The sequence below is a fragment of the Pipistrellus kuhlii genome, unplaced genomic scaffold (assembly GCF_014108245.1).
Source record: "Pipistrellus kuhlii isolate mPipKuh1 unplaced genomic scaffold, mPipKuh1.p scaffold_m20_p_24, whole genome shotgun sequence".
Taxonomy (NCBI): Eukaryota; Metazoa; Chordata; class Mammalia; order Chiroptera; family Vespertilionidae; genus Pipistrellus; species Pipistrellus kuhlii.
Window position 1 is genome coordinate 2364352 of NW_023425523.1, and position 15899 is coordinate 2380250.

The window sequence follows — 15899 nt, forward strand, 5'->3', positions numbered from 1 at the left end:
GGGTGGGTGAGGGGGGGGAGGTAGGGCATTCTCAAACCATCAAGCACCCACTTAATGTTTTATCTGTCCCTTCATGGGTCGTGTGCTCGCCAAAGGACCACTCTGAGCACTCTAAGCTGCTTTTCAGTGTCAGAAAGTGCTTGAGTTTAATGGAACAAATGGATGTGTGACGTCCAGCCAACGGATTGGTCTTCCCTGTTACTCGGCCGTGACAAGCCAGGCTGCGAACAGGGCCTGGCTGTTCGTGTTGGTGAAGATGAGTCAATGACTGTCGTTTCTAATGTGAGCTTCAGCCTGTGCTAGGCCATGTCATCTATCACTCCCTTAATAGCCCACAGCCAACCCGAATGCCAAATACCTGTCTGACCAGGGCTACAAATTACACCATTCGGCTGTTCTGGTGTTTTCTTTCCCTGAAAGCATGTCCATGTACGTGATCTCACCGTGTGCCACGGCAGCCTGGTGAGCGGGGTTTGGTAGGCGTTAGTGTTCCCACGGCAGAGGAGGAACCGGAAACGGAGGAAGGGGAGGCAGCTGGCGCGTGCAGAACAGAGACTTGAACACGTTGCGTACACTTACTTAGGAGAGAATTGAAAGTGGGGCGTTTTGGATACCTGTATGCACGTTGATGGGGCAGGAGTGGGGGCGGGGGGGTCTTTCTCTTTGCGTGCACTGCGCTTTGTCATCCTGTGAGGAGTGTTTCTGTATTCTCCTGTCGCTCCAAAGAGCTGGTTGCCATTTTCATTATTTGCTGCCTACGCTTTGCTGGGGGAAAAACAAGAGACCTTGAAAAGCGTTAGAGGTGATGGCTGTTTAGATGGAAACAACTGGGCATCTGGAAAACACGGTGGGATGCTGACCGCCCGCCCCCACCCCTTCTGTCCTGAGCGTCTCGGGGTCGTCCACTGCCGAGCTCCAGGCCCCCCTCCACCCGTGTTAGGAACGGGGAAGCGAAACACGTTCCAGCGGCTTCCCAGGCTCACTCAGAAACGGACTCCAGCACCAGGCAGTCAGCTCCAGGGGTCGCCTTCCCCCCTGTGCCAGCATATCCCTAAAGTGTCAGGATTTGGGGGAAAACAAGCGAGGCTGTGGTATATGAGAGAAACACAATATCCATCCCATGAGGAAGAAAGAACCTGAGTACACTTTTTTTTTTTTTTTCCAGAAGTTCTTAGATCTTGGTTCTCTTTAGGAAGAAAAACCCCAAGGACCAACTACCCTATGTACATCTTTAAAACCAACCCCCCTAAAAATAAATAAATAAAATAAAATAAAATTTTAAAAAAGCACTCCACCCACCTCATTGAAGGACTCTGCTGCACGGTTAGCTGTGGAATCAAACCGAGCCCGGCCAGCCAAGGCGATCTTAGGTGAAATGCTAGTCCTCCGAGAGCCCAAGGCCACCTGAGGCCTCCTGGAACGTGTGTGAGATCTGACCTGTGCCTCTGATCATGGCCTTCCTTCCAGCTGCCCACCCGAAGCCACGGGAGAGGGGGCAGCAGCAGCGCCCAGCACGTTCCGGGGACGCTGGTCAGGGGCGGGGAGCCGCCCGGGGCAGGCCTCACCCCGCGCCTCCCGCACAGACCTCCGTGCCCTCGGGGAGGCGGGACCCTAACGCACCTCCTCTTTCAGAGATGGACGACGCCCTGCGGAGCTTCGCTGAGAAGGTGTTCGCCTCCGAAGTGAAAGATGAGGGCGGCCGCCAGGAGCTCTCCCCCTTCGACGTGGACGACGTCTGTCCCATCTCCCACCTGGAGATGCAGGCGCACATCTTCCACATGGAGGCCCAGGCCAGCGCCACGGCGGGCAGGCGGTGAGCGGGGTCAGGGGTGCTTGGCACATGGGGACACGAATGAGAGGAAACGTCAGGACAGGGGGCTCAGGGTGTCTGAATGATGGTGCAGCGCAAAGGGAGAAAGAATTCTGCCAGAAAACTAAAGTTTCTCCTCCAGCCCCCTTATGTACGCTGGGGCAGGGCGACAGGGACTAAAACGGAGGAAAGCAGTGGCCCACCTCCCTGGTCACAGTTCCCTTTGGCGGAAGACGCCTGAGCTGGAGCACATGAGTCACTGTGCCTTGTTCCAGGCCGGAGTGGCTGGGCCGCCGTGCACACGCTCAGCTTCTGCCTGATGGCTCAGGAGCTGGGACGCGGGAGCCTCGTCTTGAGACTCCACCTTAGCCGGCTTGGTGTTCTGCTGCCCGATGTGAATCCTGCCCTCCGGCCAGCCCGACCTCCTGCAGGCCCGGGAGCACAGGCTTCCATTTCTGCCCCCTGCCCTGCCATCCTGTGCACACAACACAGAATCACTGCCTCACAACAACTTGCATAGATCCCTCTCCACAAATGTGTCTATTTCCCCTTATCTAAGCTACTCTACTGCTCAGTATCCGCCATGATTTAGTCCTCAACCACTTAATTACCTCTTCCTCACAGCACTCCCCAACCTTTCCCTCTCTCTCTGCCCCCCCACCGCCCTCATGTTGAAAGACCATTCTGCTGTCTTCCTCTTGGCTTTCTATCTGTGAGGAGAAAACAACAATCTATCTTCTCTGGCAGCCCCCATAGGACCGAACCTTGGGCTTGGATCAATAAGCACTTGTTGCTTTGAAGAAGTAATGTTGATTATGCACCATGTAAGTTCCGGTATTGTGCAGTGCATTGTATGTACCTGAAATCTTATAGGAATTCTATCAGGGTGACGTTGTTACACAGTGTTTTGCAGACAGCAAGACAGAAGCTCACAGATGTGAGGAATAGGCACAGGTAGTGATTGACACAGCCTGTGTTTATTGTAATTCCCAGAATGCCTGTTTTTTTCCTGTGGAAAGCCTTCTAGAATGTTCCCTCAAGCCCACCGCTCCGGGAGGAAGGGAACAGTCATGTGATAGCTCCTCCCATACGGTCGGATCCTGTTTCCCACACCCAACCCACATTTTAGTTTTCACTTTTTGTTCTCAAAATGAAATTGCATAGTGAAGCATCCATTTATCGCAACGAAGCTTGCAGTGAAGACAAAGATAAATCCTTTTCTTCTTCTTCATTTTAAACCCAGAAAAAAGCGTTTCTCTGGGCGGAAGACGGTTAATCTGGCCATTCCACAAAGTGAGACATCGTCCGCCAGAATGTCCCAGATTGACGAGTACATCTCCTCCTCGCCAACCTACCAGGAGGTGCCCGACTTCCAGAGGGTGCAGATCACCGGCGATTACGCGTCCGGGGTGAGCTGCTCCTGGTCCCTCACCGCCGGGAAGACGCTCAGCTTCACTGTTTCAGCTTCTTCCCCTCCTCCCCTTCCTTCTGAGAGAGGTGTTAGCTCCCCTGCCCTGGGTCACATATCACTGCATCTCAAAAGCAATATGCCAGGACTTATATTTCTGTCTCGCTTCCATATTTTTGTAAAGCTTCCCACCACCACCGTAATTTCTCCTTTATCTCATTTCTGCACATGGAGAATGTGCGTGACACAGTACAGCGGGCAGATCTGAGCGAAAGAACCAAGGGAACCAGCTGGTGGGCTGTTCTCACTGAGGGCCTCACAGCGCACGAGAGGGATCCTCCAGGAGGCACAGGGGGCTCCTGGGAAAAGATGGGCCCAGGACAGACGTAGAATAGAGAGAAGGGCTGCAGGCAGCATGAATCAGTCCAAGACAAAGAAGGGAGAAGAGAGAAGAGTGGGGAGACGGGACAGAAGCAGGAAGGTGAGAGGCAGGTGAGAAGATTCCAATGGGGCTATTAGCCTTCGCCCAACTGTCCTCTCCAGTTTCACCGCAGACGCTTACATAATAGCGGGCTGCTTGGCACAGACCCTAGGGTGCCACAGGGACAGTAAGTTCGTTTCACAAACAACTTGACCTGCCTGTTCCACCCAGAACAGTTGGTCAGTTAATAAATCTCTGCCACGTGGACATGCAGAATCAGCACCCTATCGATGAACTGCTGTTAGGGCATCAGTCCAGGCTCCAAATATAGGTTTCATGACCAGTCCTCAGCCCCTTCCTCTGAAGCTGACCCACTTAGGGTGAGTCCTGAGGCACTGAAAAGCCACAGAGCAGTGCAGTGACCACTCTTGTTGTCCACTCATTTTCTGTGCCCAGATCAGTCTTCACCCTGTTAACTGGACAGAGAGGTGAAGGGAAACCAGGGCCAAGTGCTCAAGGTCACGGGTCCCTGGTAACAACTGGTTCAGACCAATCAGTCCTTACTGAGCGCCTACTCTGTGGTAGGTGCGGCGTGCTAAGTGCTGAGGACACGAAGGTGAATAAGATCTCCATCTTAACCTTGAGGAGCTGATAAACTGGCGGCCCGTTAGGTGGTGAGACAAGCACGCCAGTCAGTGCAGACCCTCAGACCTAGCACCTATGCCAGACTCTCTTGGCCAAGAAGAGCAGCTCTTTAAAAAGAATTCAGCTGATTAGAATCAATATCTGGGAACCACTGGGAACAAGCTTACTGTACATAGACCAGATTGACAAGTACATCTCCTTCTCGCCAACCTACCAGGAGGTGCATAGACCAGAAATTGCCAGGAAATTTCCAGCAATTCCAAGACCATTTTACTCCAGAATCTCTCCACTTGTAGCCACAGATAAAGTTCTCTTTAAAATCATCCAAAAGAATGAGCTCTCACAGGATGATGTTCTGATCCATTTAAAGCTACAGAAGGCATGTTAGGATGTGAGGGATGCATGACATTCTATTCATCCCAAAATATTGCCCTCACTGACCAGCAAGTGGTTGCAATTCTCCAATGAGAGTCACAGTGTCTTTTAGTTGAGATATTTTCTCCATATGCCCCAAAATTTTATATGTTACCAAGAAAGAAGGAAAGAAGGAAGGAAGGAAGGAAGGAAGGAAGGAAGGAAGGAAGGAAGGAAGGTGGGAGGGAAGGAAGGAAAGAAGGAAGGAAGGAAGGAAAAAAGGAAGGAAGGAAGGAAGGAAGGAAGGAAGGAAGGAAGGAAGGAAGGAAGGAAGGAAGGAAGGAAGTGAGAAAAACTTCAGGACCTGCAAGTCAGCTGGGAGGCAGCCAGGTGGGCAGGTGGGGCTCAGCGGCACTCAGGCCGGTTGGGAGATGCCAACGACAAGCTTTCCCGCGTCTCGGACTTCCACGGGAACAATGCTGATGCCCCGACGTGCGTTCGGCAGGTCACGGTGGAGGATTTTGAAATCGTCTGTAAGGGTCTGTACCGGGCGCTCTGCATCCGGGAGAAATACATGCAGAGATCCTTCCAGAGGTTCCCCAAGACCCCCTCCCGGTACCTGCGGAGCGTGGACGGGGAGCCTTGGGTGACGGACGAGAACTTCTGCCCAGGTGAGTGACCCTCTTCTGCAACGTGTGGAATACATCATTAGGTTCCACTACTAACTGTTAAACATGCCCTAGATTAAAAATAAGCCAGTCTGGAAATATCAGAATCATGCCCTGGCTGGTGTGGCTCAGTGATTGGAGCGTCAGCCCACACACCAAAGGGTCCTGGGTTCGATTCCTGGTCAAGGGCACATACCTGGGTTGCAGATTGCAGCCCAGCCCCTGTCGGGCCCCTTGCTTTGTTCTCGGCTTTCCCAGGTTGACACTGAGCAGTGGGAAGAAGGGGTCATTCGTCCATATAACCCCTCCTTAACTCCTTGAGCAGAAATCAGAAGTGCTGTCAGATGTGGGAAATATAATCACAAAAAGAATTGTCGTTCTTACAACAAAAGTTTATTTTATGTTTCCCTGTATATTAAAACTACTCAAGATAGAGCACAGAGGATTCTCGGGGCAGTAAGACTATTCTGTGTTGCTGTAAGGTTGGATACATGTCATTTAGACATTTGTTAAAACCCACAGAGTGTACAGCACCAAGAGGGCACCCTGATGTAAATGACAGACTTTGGGTGACAACACGGTACTGGTGTAGGCTCAGTGATTGTAACGGACGTACCTCGGTGCCGGGGTTGATGGTGAGGCTCTGGGGGGAGGGGGGGCGCGGGGAGCGGGCAGCTAGGAGAATGTGGGAATGCTGTACCAGTTGCTCAATTTTGCTGTGACCCAAAAACTGCTCTGATAATTAAGCCTATTTAAAAATATCGTCTCTACATTTAGGCTGATAGAGGAGGTTGGTTTAAATAAGGAAAAGGTCCAAACTCTACTTTCTGTCATTTTATTTTTATTTCTATGCAATCATCTCATAAGCTAATAAAACGCTCTAAACAGGAAGCCTTTGATAACCCACTTTAGTAGGTAATTAAAATTATTTCTGAACTAACATATCAGTTATGTAAACAGTACTTCGAAAGAACGTGAACATTATTCTTACACCAAGTAAACCATGGCAGTTACTTTACGCTACTCACTCAGTCACCTTCGAGCAACAACGTAAAAATACACGTGATCAGCTCTGGGTAGCGACAATCTGCAATGTACAGGATCCCAGACGAATGAGACGTCACAGCATCTCATATGTTGGTTATTTTTACCTGGTCATTCACCCCGCGTGCTGACACGTGCCTCTGTGTTTCGTTGACGAAGCCTTCACCCCTCCCGTGAGAAAGGGAGAGGACCCTTTCCGCACAGACAGCCTCCCGGAGGACCTAGGCTACCGCCTCTGCATGAGGGACGGCGTGGTCCACGTCTACCCCAGCGAGGAGGCGGCCAGCAAGGACGAGCCCAAGCCCCTGCCCTACCCCAACCTGGACTCCTTCGTGGACGACATGAATTTCTTACTTGCTCTGATTGCCCAAGGACCCGTGTAAGCGTTTAGCGAGATCTAGCCTATCCCTCCAACTGTGGGTAGTAGACATACGTATTTATTAAGTGCTGACGGTGTTTCAAAGCTATGTTAAGCCCTCCATGTACATGATTTCTTACACGCCTCGCAAGTGTTCTAGGAGGTCCTTATGTATAAGTTCACTTCTCCAGGCTGAGGTGCGGATGAGTTAAGTCATTTGCCCCGGCGCACAGCTGACTGAGAAAGGATTGGAGCTCGCTCCAGAGCCAGGGTCTTCGCCCTGAGCCACACAGTCTCCCCTGCCTTGCAGTGCCTTCCTGAGTCCTCCCTCATTAGGATGCCCAATTCTGATGAAAAGATGAAGCCCTTTCAGTAAACGGAAACGTTTGTCCTAATCATTGTTTCCTGTAGTTGTTGAGGGTCCTGATGGTTTTGAATTTGTGGCTTCCTTAAATGTCTGGAATTTTTTTAGAATCACGGGATTTAATTTTTCACAGAAAGACCTACACCCACCGGCGCCTGAAGTTCCTCTCCTCCAAGTTCCAGGTCCACGAGATGCTCAACGAGATGGAGGAGCTAAAGGAGCAGAAGAACAACCCGCACCGGGATTTCTACAACTGCAGGAAGGTAAGCAGCCGCTCGGTGGCCATCCCTGGGCAGACACAGGAGCCCAGTTAGCATTTCTCGAGCAGGACGAGAACGATACTGTCTTTCTGATTGATGGAAGATTTCTGTAGCGTAAGCGGAATTTACTAAAAGCAGATTATGTCCAAACTGTTAAAAGCCATTTGTATGGATTTCACATGGAAAGGTTTACCACCTTCTTGTCATAAAAAGTCATAATCCTCAACCACAGAAATAAAAGCAAGTAAAACCTCAAAACCCACTAGTCAGGATCTGAAAGGTCTTCATTCTAGTCCTTTTTCTTTTACCTCCTGATTGAAGACATTGGGGAAGGAATGAAATATTTCTGAGTTTCATATTCCTCATGGAGAAGTGTATCTGCACAGTCTAGCTCACAAAAGGATTATGGACACTCAATGAACTAATGATTGTGAACACTCATCAACTGGAAACACCTCCAAGATGTGTTGTGACCACTGAAGTAGCTGCAAGGAAGTGGGAATAGGAAATATATGGGCAGTAATTCGGGACCAAATTCTGGCTCAGCCAACTGTATAGCCCATCAATACTTCAGCCTATAAAACTGTAATTATAAAAATAGCTCATACATGCCATCACTGGGCCATGGCTTCATGATCTCAATCCTTTCTCTCTTTGGGGCTGAAAACTATGGTGTCTACTGCACTTCCTGCGGATGTGTCTCAGAGATAGAGAATGGTCCCCAAGAATTTTGTGTGGAACAGATGTAAATTGGAAGTAAATTGGATGTAGAGTTATACAACAGAAGCAGGCATTGCTAATTCCTCCAGCCTAAACTTTCACTTCCTTGCCATGGGTGTTTTGTGTGGTTGGGTTGTTTGTTTGATTGTTTGTTTGTTTGTTTGGTTGGTTGGTTGGTTAGTTGGTTGGTTGGTTGGTTGGTTAGTTGGTTGGTTGGTTGGTTAGTTGGTTGGTTGGTTAGTTGGTTAGTTGGTTGGTTGGTTGGTTGGTTAGTTGTTTGGTTGGTTGGTTAGTTAGTTGGTTGGTTGGTTGGTTAGTTGGTTGGTTGGTTAGTTGGTTGGTTGGTTAGTTGGTTGGTTGGTTGGTTGGTTGGTTGGTTGGTTGGTTAGTTGGTTGGTTGGTTGGTTAGTTGGTTGGTTAGTTGGTTGGTTGGTTGGTTAGTTGGTTGGTTGGTTGGTTGGTTGGTTAGTTGGTTGGTTGGTTGGTTGGTTAGTTGGTTGGTTGGTTGGTTGGTTAGTTGGTTGGTTGGTTGGTTGGTTGGTTGGTTGGTTGGTTTTTTTTGCGGGGCCTTTTGCACCTGCTGTCAAGTCACAGCCTTGTTGCTTATTCCTTCCTCCCGCCACAGTGGGGTTTGCAGGCCTCACAGAGAAGCATAACTGAAGCTGACTGTTGGCTTTCTTTCTCTGAACGCACTCACAGGTGGACACCCACATCCACGCGGCTGCCTGCATGAACCAGAAGCACCTTCTGCGCTTTATCAAGAAATCTTACCACACTGACGCTGACAGAGTGGTCTACAGCACCAAGGAGAAAAAGCTGACCCTCAAGGAGCTTTTCGCGAAACTAAAAATGCATCCCTACGACCTGACCGTTGATTCTCTGGATGTTCATGCTGTAGGTTGAAAAGATAATGTCCGTTCCACTCCCACACTGAAGAACCCCACAGGCCTTTCTCCCATAGACTCTCCCTCTCAGAGCCATGCTGGCCTGCCGTTCTGACCGAAAGCACACAGACACGTTTAAGGTTCATTCGTTCACCAGCTGCAGTCCCAGGTTCCATTCTCGGAGCCCAGCCCCTGCCCTGGCCTCCAGGCCCCTGTTCCTCATGGCCACGCCCCAGCGCTCTGTGTGCAGGCACCTCTGCTAACGATACACCTGTGCTCCTGTTTCCTGATTCAGGGACGCCAGACTTTCCAGCGTTTTGATAAATTCAATGACAAGTACAATCCTGTAGGAGCCAGTGAGCTGCGGGACCTCTACCTCAAGACAGACAATTACATCGATGGAGAATATTTTGCCACTATCATCAAGGTGAGGAGGAACCGCCAGATCTATGGTACCTGGCCTAGCTCTTGAGGAGGAAGAGAAAGAGAGGGAGGAAAGAAAGGAAAGAGGGGAGAGGAAGGAAAGAAGAAAGCAGGGAAGGAGGGAAGGAAGGAAGGAAAGAAGGAATAAAGGAAGGAAGGAAGAAAGGAAGGAAGGAAGGAGGGAAGGAAAGAAGGAAGGGAAGGGAAGGGAAGAACGGAAGGGAAGGTAGGGAAGGGAATCAGGCACTACATAAATGAATATAAGAATTACTACTGAAATGTCCGCCGTGATGATTTTTAAAGACTTCTATTCCTGGGATTAGATTTGGGGTTAAGGACCTGGCTCTCTCGGGCTTTGGGAGTTGTAAATTCAGGAAGAGTTGGGATTGGAACTGCCCTCATTATCATGCCTGAGCATGAGGGCGCAGGGATGTCCTGTGGCGTTGGGAGACGTGTTTTTGTGGTTTTTTTTGTTTGTTTGTTTGTTTTGGGGGGGGAGGTAGGGGCCTATGAGAAGCTGGGTTTCTTTAGCAGGTGCCTGGGATAGTTCGTCATGCTTAGTCTGACCATTTCACTCCCTAGACTCCATGACGTCCTCTCCGTCTTTCCCTCCCCATGGGACTCCCTTCAACTCTGTTCCCTTAGACCTTAACCTTGACAGCTTCCTACTGGCTTCTCATGTTTCCTCCATTCTTCTTCGTACCCATCTCCTGTCCCGGGACCCCATGGCGTAGACCCTCCCTCCCATTTACTTGTGGGGATTCCTGGCTTTGGAGCCCTCTCTCGGCTTTGCAGGAGGTAGGTGCAGACCTGGTGGAGGCCAAGTACCAGCACGCCGAGCCCCGCCTGTCCATCTACGGCCGAAGCCCTGAGGAGTGGGACAAGCTCTCCACCTGGTTCGTCCGCAACCGCATCCACTGCCCCAACATGACATGGATGATCCAGGTCCCCAGGATCTAGTATGTACCCGCCCTCGGAAACCCTAACGCCTCCCCTCCTCCGCACAGGCAGGAAATGGGCAGCGTGTCAAGACAGGAACACGCTCTCGGTACTGGGTCCTGTGACCCGGGTGCCTGACATGGTTCACTCTGAGTTCAGCGCCCCTGGCCGCAGACAGACGTTAGGAAGATCCTATCAGTTCGCTCTCTAACCGGAAGGCTTTTTGTTTTTGTTGTTTTTTTAAACACAGGACTTCATATAGATCGCAAAGTAACTTACTGAGAACGAGTAAAGCTTAGCTAAGGACTATATGCATCTTACTACACGTTTTCTTTCTCCTGCTCTTCCTCTCCGTGTCCAGCTTATTCTTTCCCATTCTCATCTCTACTGGGATGTAGCTTCCCTGTATCAGAACCACGTCTACAGTCTGCTGATCGTCTCAACAACAAGTGCTCAAGTTCTCCATCATCAACGAGTCTTTATCAATGGTGTTATCACCTGTTAATTACTCATTGCCCTCAGAGCTGTTCAGTGTCATTGAGTATTTATCTAACCCAAGTGTGTATATATTTTCTGACCACCAACTTCATGTTCTGTGTGCCCGGAGGCAACACAAGAATTTTATCCTATCTCTTTAGCCAAAAAAGTAACTTTTTGACTGGAATTAGTACTTTCCGACTAGTATTATTAGGGTAGAGAGGCAGTAGGTGTGGTGGTTAGGAGCATGGACCCAGACTGGCTGTGCTTGAATTCTGACCCTACCACTTACTTTGCTGTGTGCCTTGGTTTTATCATCTTTAAAATGGGGCAATACCGGTACTAAACTTATGGGGTTGTTATGAGGATTAAATTAGCTAATATTTCTGGCCAGTTACTAGAGAGGCTGGCATATGCTGAGTGCTATAATAAGAATTTGTTAGATTGCCCCTGGCCACAACACAGGATTGTTCTTGATAACTGTTTCATGTGTACCATCTTGTACACCACACACATAAATAATTGAACCTTTTATGTTATAGTCCCTTTACTCCTCATTCTCTACCTAGAGTTAGCTGTGAAAGTTCACTTTTCTTACGACCTGAGGATCTGTAGAAGAGATGGGGCCATCAGGCAAGAAATTGATACTTTCTATGCCCAACCACACCTGAATCCCTCTTTATGGGTAACCAAGAAGCGTGTACCAGAGTGGACATAGGATGGACTTACTAGGTCTTTTCCTAAACATGCCATTTGGTCCTCTGGCTCCCTTGAATTGGGGCTATCAGTCCTAAAAATCTCCCTGTCCTCCTAAATTCTCTTCATTTCTGCCTCTAGCGATGTGTTTCGATCTAAGAATTTTCTTCCGCACTTTGGGAAGATGCTGGAGAACATTTTCATGCCGATCTTTGAGGCCACCATCAACCCGCAGGCTCACCCAGACCTCAGTGTCTTCCTTAAGCATGTAAGCGTGACCTGTCGGCCTCCGTCTTGCTGCACACAGACAAGCCCGCCTCCCTGGCCGTGACTGATCCTCGGTGCTTCTCTCTGTGCCTGGGCCTTGCCTCGGGGAGCTGAAAGTTTGTCTGAGGGCTGGGACCCTGATGTCAGATGGAACCCATTGCCTGGTTTGCTTTTCCTGACAGATCACTGGCTTTGACAGTGTGGATGACGAGTCCAAACACAGTGGCCACATGTTTTCCTCCAAGAGCCCCAAGCCCCAGGAGTGGACAATGGGGAGTAATCCGTCTTACACTTACTACGCCTACTATATGTATGCGAACATCATGGTGCTCAACAGCCTGAGGAAGTGAGTAGATGAGAATTGGAGCTTGGAGACTCTATTTCATACCTTCTCTCCTCCCTCGTGCACGGGCGCCCTTGGCGGTCAAGGGCCTGAGCTGCACTGGTGGGATGCTTCCAGCTGGCTCAAATCAGACATTTCTTTCCCTTGACTTTTTCTCCAGTTTCTTTACTTACATTTATTTAGGGGCAGGAATGATTATTTTGGAGCTTCCAGTAACATTCACAGTTTTCTTTGGATGTTTACAGTAACTTACAGTAGTAACTATGCAATCTATCTATCTATCTATCTATCTATCTATGCCTAAGTGACCATTACAACCAAATAACCGGGTGACCGATCGCTATGATGCATACTGACCACTAGGGGACAGATGCTCAATGCAGAAGCTGCCCCCTGGTGGTCAGTGTGCTCCCCCAGCAGGAGCACTGCTCAGCCAGAAGCTGGCTCACAGCTGGCGGCCTGCACAAGCCTCTCCCGCCTCTGCTGCAGTGATATCGAGCCGTGCCGGCCCCGGCTCAGGCTCCTCCCCGGAAGCCTGCTGTTTGGCGCACTACTACATCCCCCAAGGGGTCCGGCCAGGCGGAGGGACCCCACCAGTGCACAAATCCGTGCACCAGGCCTCTAGTTTATTATAGAACTCCATACATTTCCCCCCTCTTGATAGATCTAAATAAGAATAAATAGAGGAATATTATTCTGGGGCTTTTGGAAAACAGTTTTCCCTTGAAGGGTGAGTAGGAGAAATGATAGGGGGATGCTGGTGAGTTTCCTGTGGAAACAGAAGATGTTTCTGTTCAGGTAATCAAACCCTGACTTTCTGCTGTACCCTCATGTCCTCTGCTGCCTGTTTTTCAAAAGTCCGTGTTTAGGAAGACTTAAGGTTGTGTTTCAGAACTGCTGGTTTTGCCAAGTCCTTTGAGTACCCTCCCAGAAAGTTCATTTTTGCCATCAAATTTTCTCATAAATTGCCCTATGCCCAGAATTGTTGCGAGGTCCTAGTCAGTTGCCTGTGACTCCTACAGCCGTTCCGTTTCCCCAGGGAACGAGGCATGAACACGTTTCTATTCCGACCTCACTGTGGGGAAGCCGGAGCGCTCACCCATCTCCTGACTGCATTCATGACAGCGGACAACATATCTCATGGCCTGAATTTAAAAAAGGTGAGGCGGAGGCTCTGTGAATACCAGTACATTTTTTAAACAGTCAACATGGAAAGACTCATAGACACAGAGAACAGACTGGTGATTGCCAGAGGGGAGACGGGTGGAGTGAATGGGTGAAAAGGTGAAGGATTAAAGCTATTCTGGGACTGCGATGTTGTAACATACAACATAGGGAATACAGTCAATAATATTGTAAAAACTATGTATGGTGCCAGGTAGGTTCGGAAAATATTGGGGAGAATACTTTGTAAGGTATATGAATGTCAAATCACTATGCTATATACCTAAAGCTAATACAAAATAATATTGAATGTAAACTGTTATTGAAAAATAAAATTAAAAAGAATAACTTTTTAGAATATATTTTATTGATTTTTTTACAGAGAGGAAGAGAGAGGGATAGAGTTAGAAACATCGATGAGAGAGAAACATTGATCAGCTGCCTCTTGCACACCCCCTACTGGGGATGTGCCTGCAACCAAGGTACATGCCCTTGACCGGAATCGAACCTGGGACCCTTCAGTCCACAGGCCTACGCTCTATCCACTGAGCCAAATCTCTTGATTAGGGCAAGAATAACTTTTTATTGGAACTAGCCACACGTCATTATCAAGACTGACAAGTTAAAGTAGAACAAAAATGGCTTTGAGGTTATGTAGTGCCGTTCATTTTACAGAGGCTCAAGATTACCCAGCTATTGATGGCCGAGACAGGTTCACAGATCGCCTGGCTTCCATTTTAGAACTCTGACAAAGGATAATTCAGAGGCAGCTTGGCTCACCTTCAGCTAGTGTTTGCCAGATTCCTTGTTATAGCATGTCTTAAAATGTCTCTCGTGAGAGTCAGAACTTCCTTATAGAGAAAAAAAAAAGAAAGAAATGTTTCTAGGTGAGGTCTTTTGCCAGAGACAGCCACCCAGCTCGATACTTCTGAGAATTGATGATCCCAAATCATCTTCTTCTCAACAGTATTCATATTTAAAAACGATTCCTCTTCTTCACTAGAGGATTTAAAGAACAGCTGATCATGAATGGAAAGCTAAAACTTAAGGCAGACCATGGGGTTTTAACTTTTCTCGTTCAGATCCCTTGTCAACATCCTTAGTAATTTTATTTTCCTTTTCCTTTTCAGACTCCTGTATTACAGTATCTGTATTTCTTAGCTCAGATTCCCATCGCCATGTCGCCATTAAGTAACAACAGCTTGTTTCTAGAGTATGCCAAAAATCCCTTCTTAGATTTCCTCCAGAAAGGGCTAATGATCTCACTGTCTACAGACGACCCGATGCAATTCCACTTCACCAAGGTACTCAGATGGGATCTTGAGCAATACCAGCATCTTTTTTTTTCTTCAATATTTTATTTTTAAAATTAATTTCTTTATTGATTAAGGTATCACATATTTGACCTCAACCACCCATTCCAATCTCCCATCTCCCCTCATGCCCCCAACCCCTATTGTCCTTGGCCACTGGTTAGGCTCATATGTGTGCACATAAGTCCTTTGGTTGATCTCTCCCTTTTATCCCCACCCTCCCTCTGAGGTCCGACAGTCTGACCCGTGGCTCCTTGTCTCTGGGTCTGTTCTTGTTCATCCGTCTATGTCGTTCAATACCAGCATCTTTTGTCGAGCTGTTGTTTCCCACCCAGAATTTTAAAGTTAAACGGATTGGTTTAACTATTCTTCCCGTGCAAGGCGCCGCTCTTTTAACACATTCTTTTCCTTTCTTCCCTCTTTCCTTCTGCCTCATGTACATACACCCCCGAAGGAGCCCCTCATGGAAGAGTACGCCATTGCCGCACAAGTCTTCAAGCTGAGCACCTGCGACATGTGTGAGGTGGCGAGGAACAGCGTCCTGCAGTGTGGAATGCCTCACGAGGTAGGCTTGTCTTTCCCCGGCTGCCCTTCTGACTTCGGATCTGGCCACTTGACTATTGAAAACCAAGTTGGAAATACACGTGGGGGAAATTATCCCCCAAATCCCATGCGGTTGCTATGGACAGGGACTAGACTTCTCTCTCTCTGGCCGGGCCTTTTGGCCTTCGGGACAAGGGACACTAAATGCACTTGTGTCTCAGCGGACCGTGCACACTGAGGCGCAGGTGAGTGCTTTAACGGCTTTCTTTCTTTCCCTTTGTCAATGGCTAACGCAAGGAAGGGATCCTGTGAAGGGTGTAACGGTTGTCTCTATCAGGGTACAAAGAGATAACAGCCATTCTGCTTCCTTTCCGCTGACAGGAGAAAGCCAAGTTCCTGGGCAGCAATTACCTAGAGGAAGGCCCCATGGGAAATGACATCCGGAGGACAAACGTCGCCCAGATCCGCATGGCCTATCGCTATGAAACCTGGTGTTACGAACTTAATTTAATTGCCGAAGGCCTTAAGTCAGGAGACTAAAATAAATAAACCAAATACTATTCGGGTGAGATTTTCATGTGAATAATGATAGCTACCAGTTCTTGAATCCTTACTATAAGCCAAGGGTTATATTAGATATTATTCCACTGACATCATCTTGGTTAGCTCTTTTCGCAACTTTAATAAAGCAGGTGTTATTACCTCTATAGGGGGGAAGACGAATAAACTAAAGTTAGTGAAGTTAGTGAAGTTAATAACCTGCACAAGGATACACCTAAGTGAGCGGTAGCAGTGGGG

General features: G+C 48.6%; 1 protein-coding gene across 1 annotated transcript; it reads left to right on the plus strand.

The window, feature by feature from the left end:
* Nucleotides 1-1840: 1840 nt before the first annotated feature.
* On the plus strand, nt 1841-15684 carry AMPD1 (adenosine monophosphate deaminase 1). The gene is made up of 14 exons (XM_045587032.1): nt 1841-1961; nt 2975-3219; nt 5144-5309; nt 6510-6729; nt 7206-7335; nt 8752-8946; nt 9232-9363; nt 10155-10318; nt 11613-11739; nt 11921-12084; nt 13121-13241; nt 14376-14549; nt 15013-15123; nt 15483-15684. Exons 1-14 carry the CDS (start codon nt 1841-1843, stop codon nt 15639-15641), a joined length of 2229 nt encoding a protein of 742 aa, XP_045442988.1. The 3' UTR covers nt 15642-15684.
* The last annotated feature ends 215 nt before the right edge of the window (nt 15685-15899 follow it).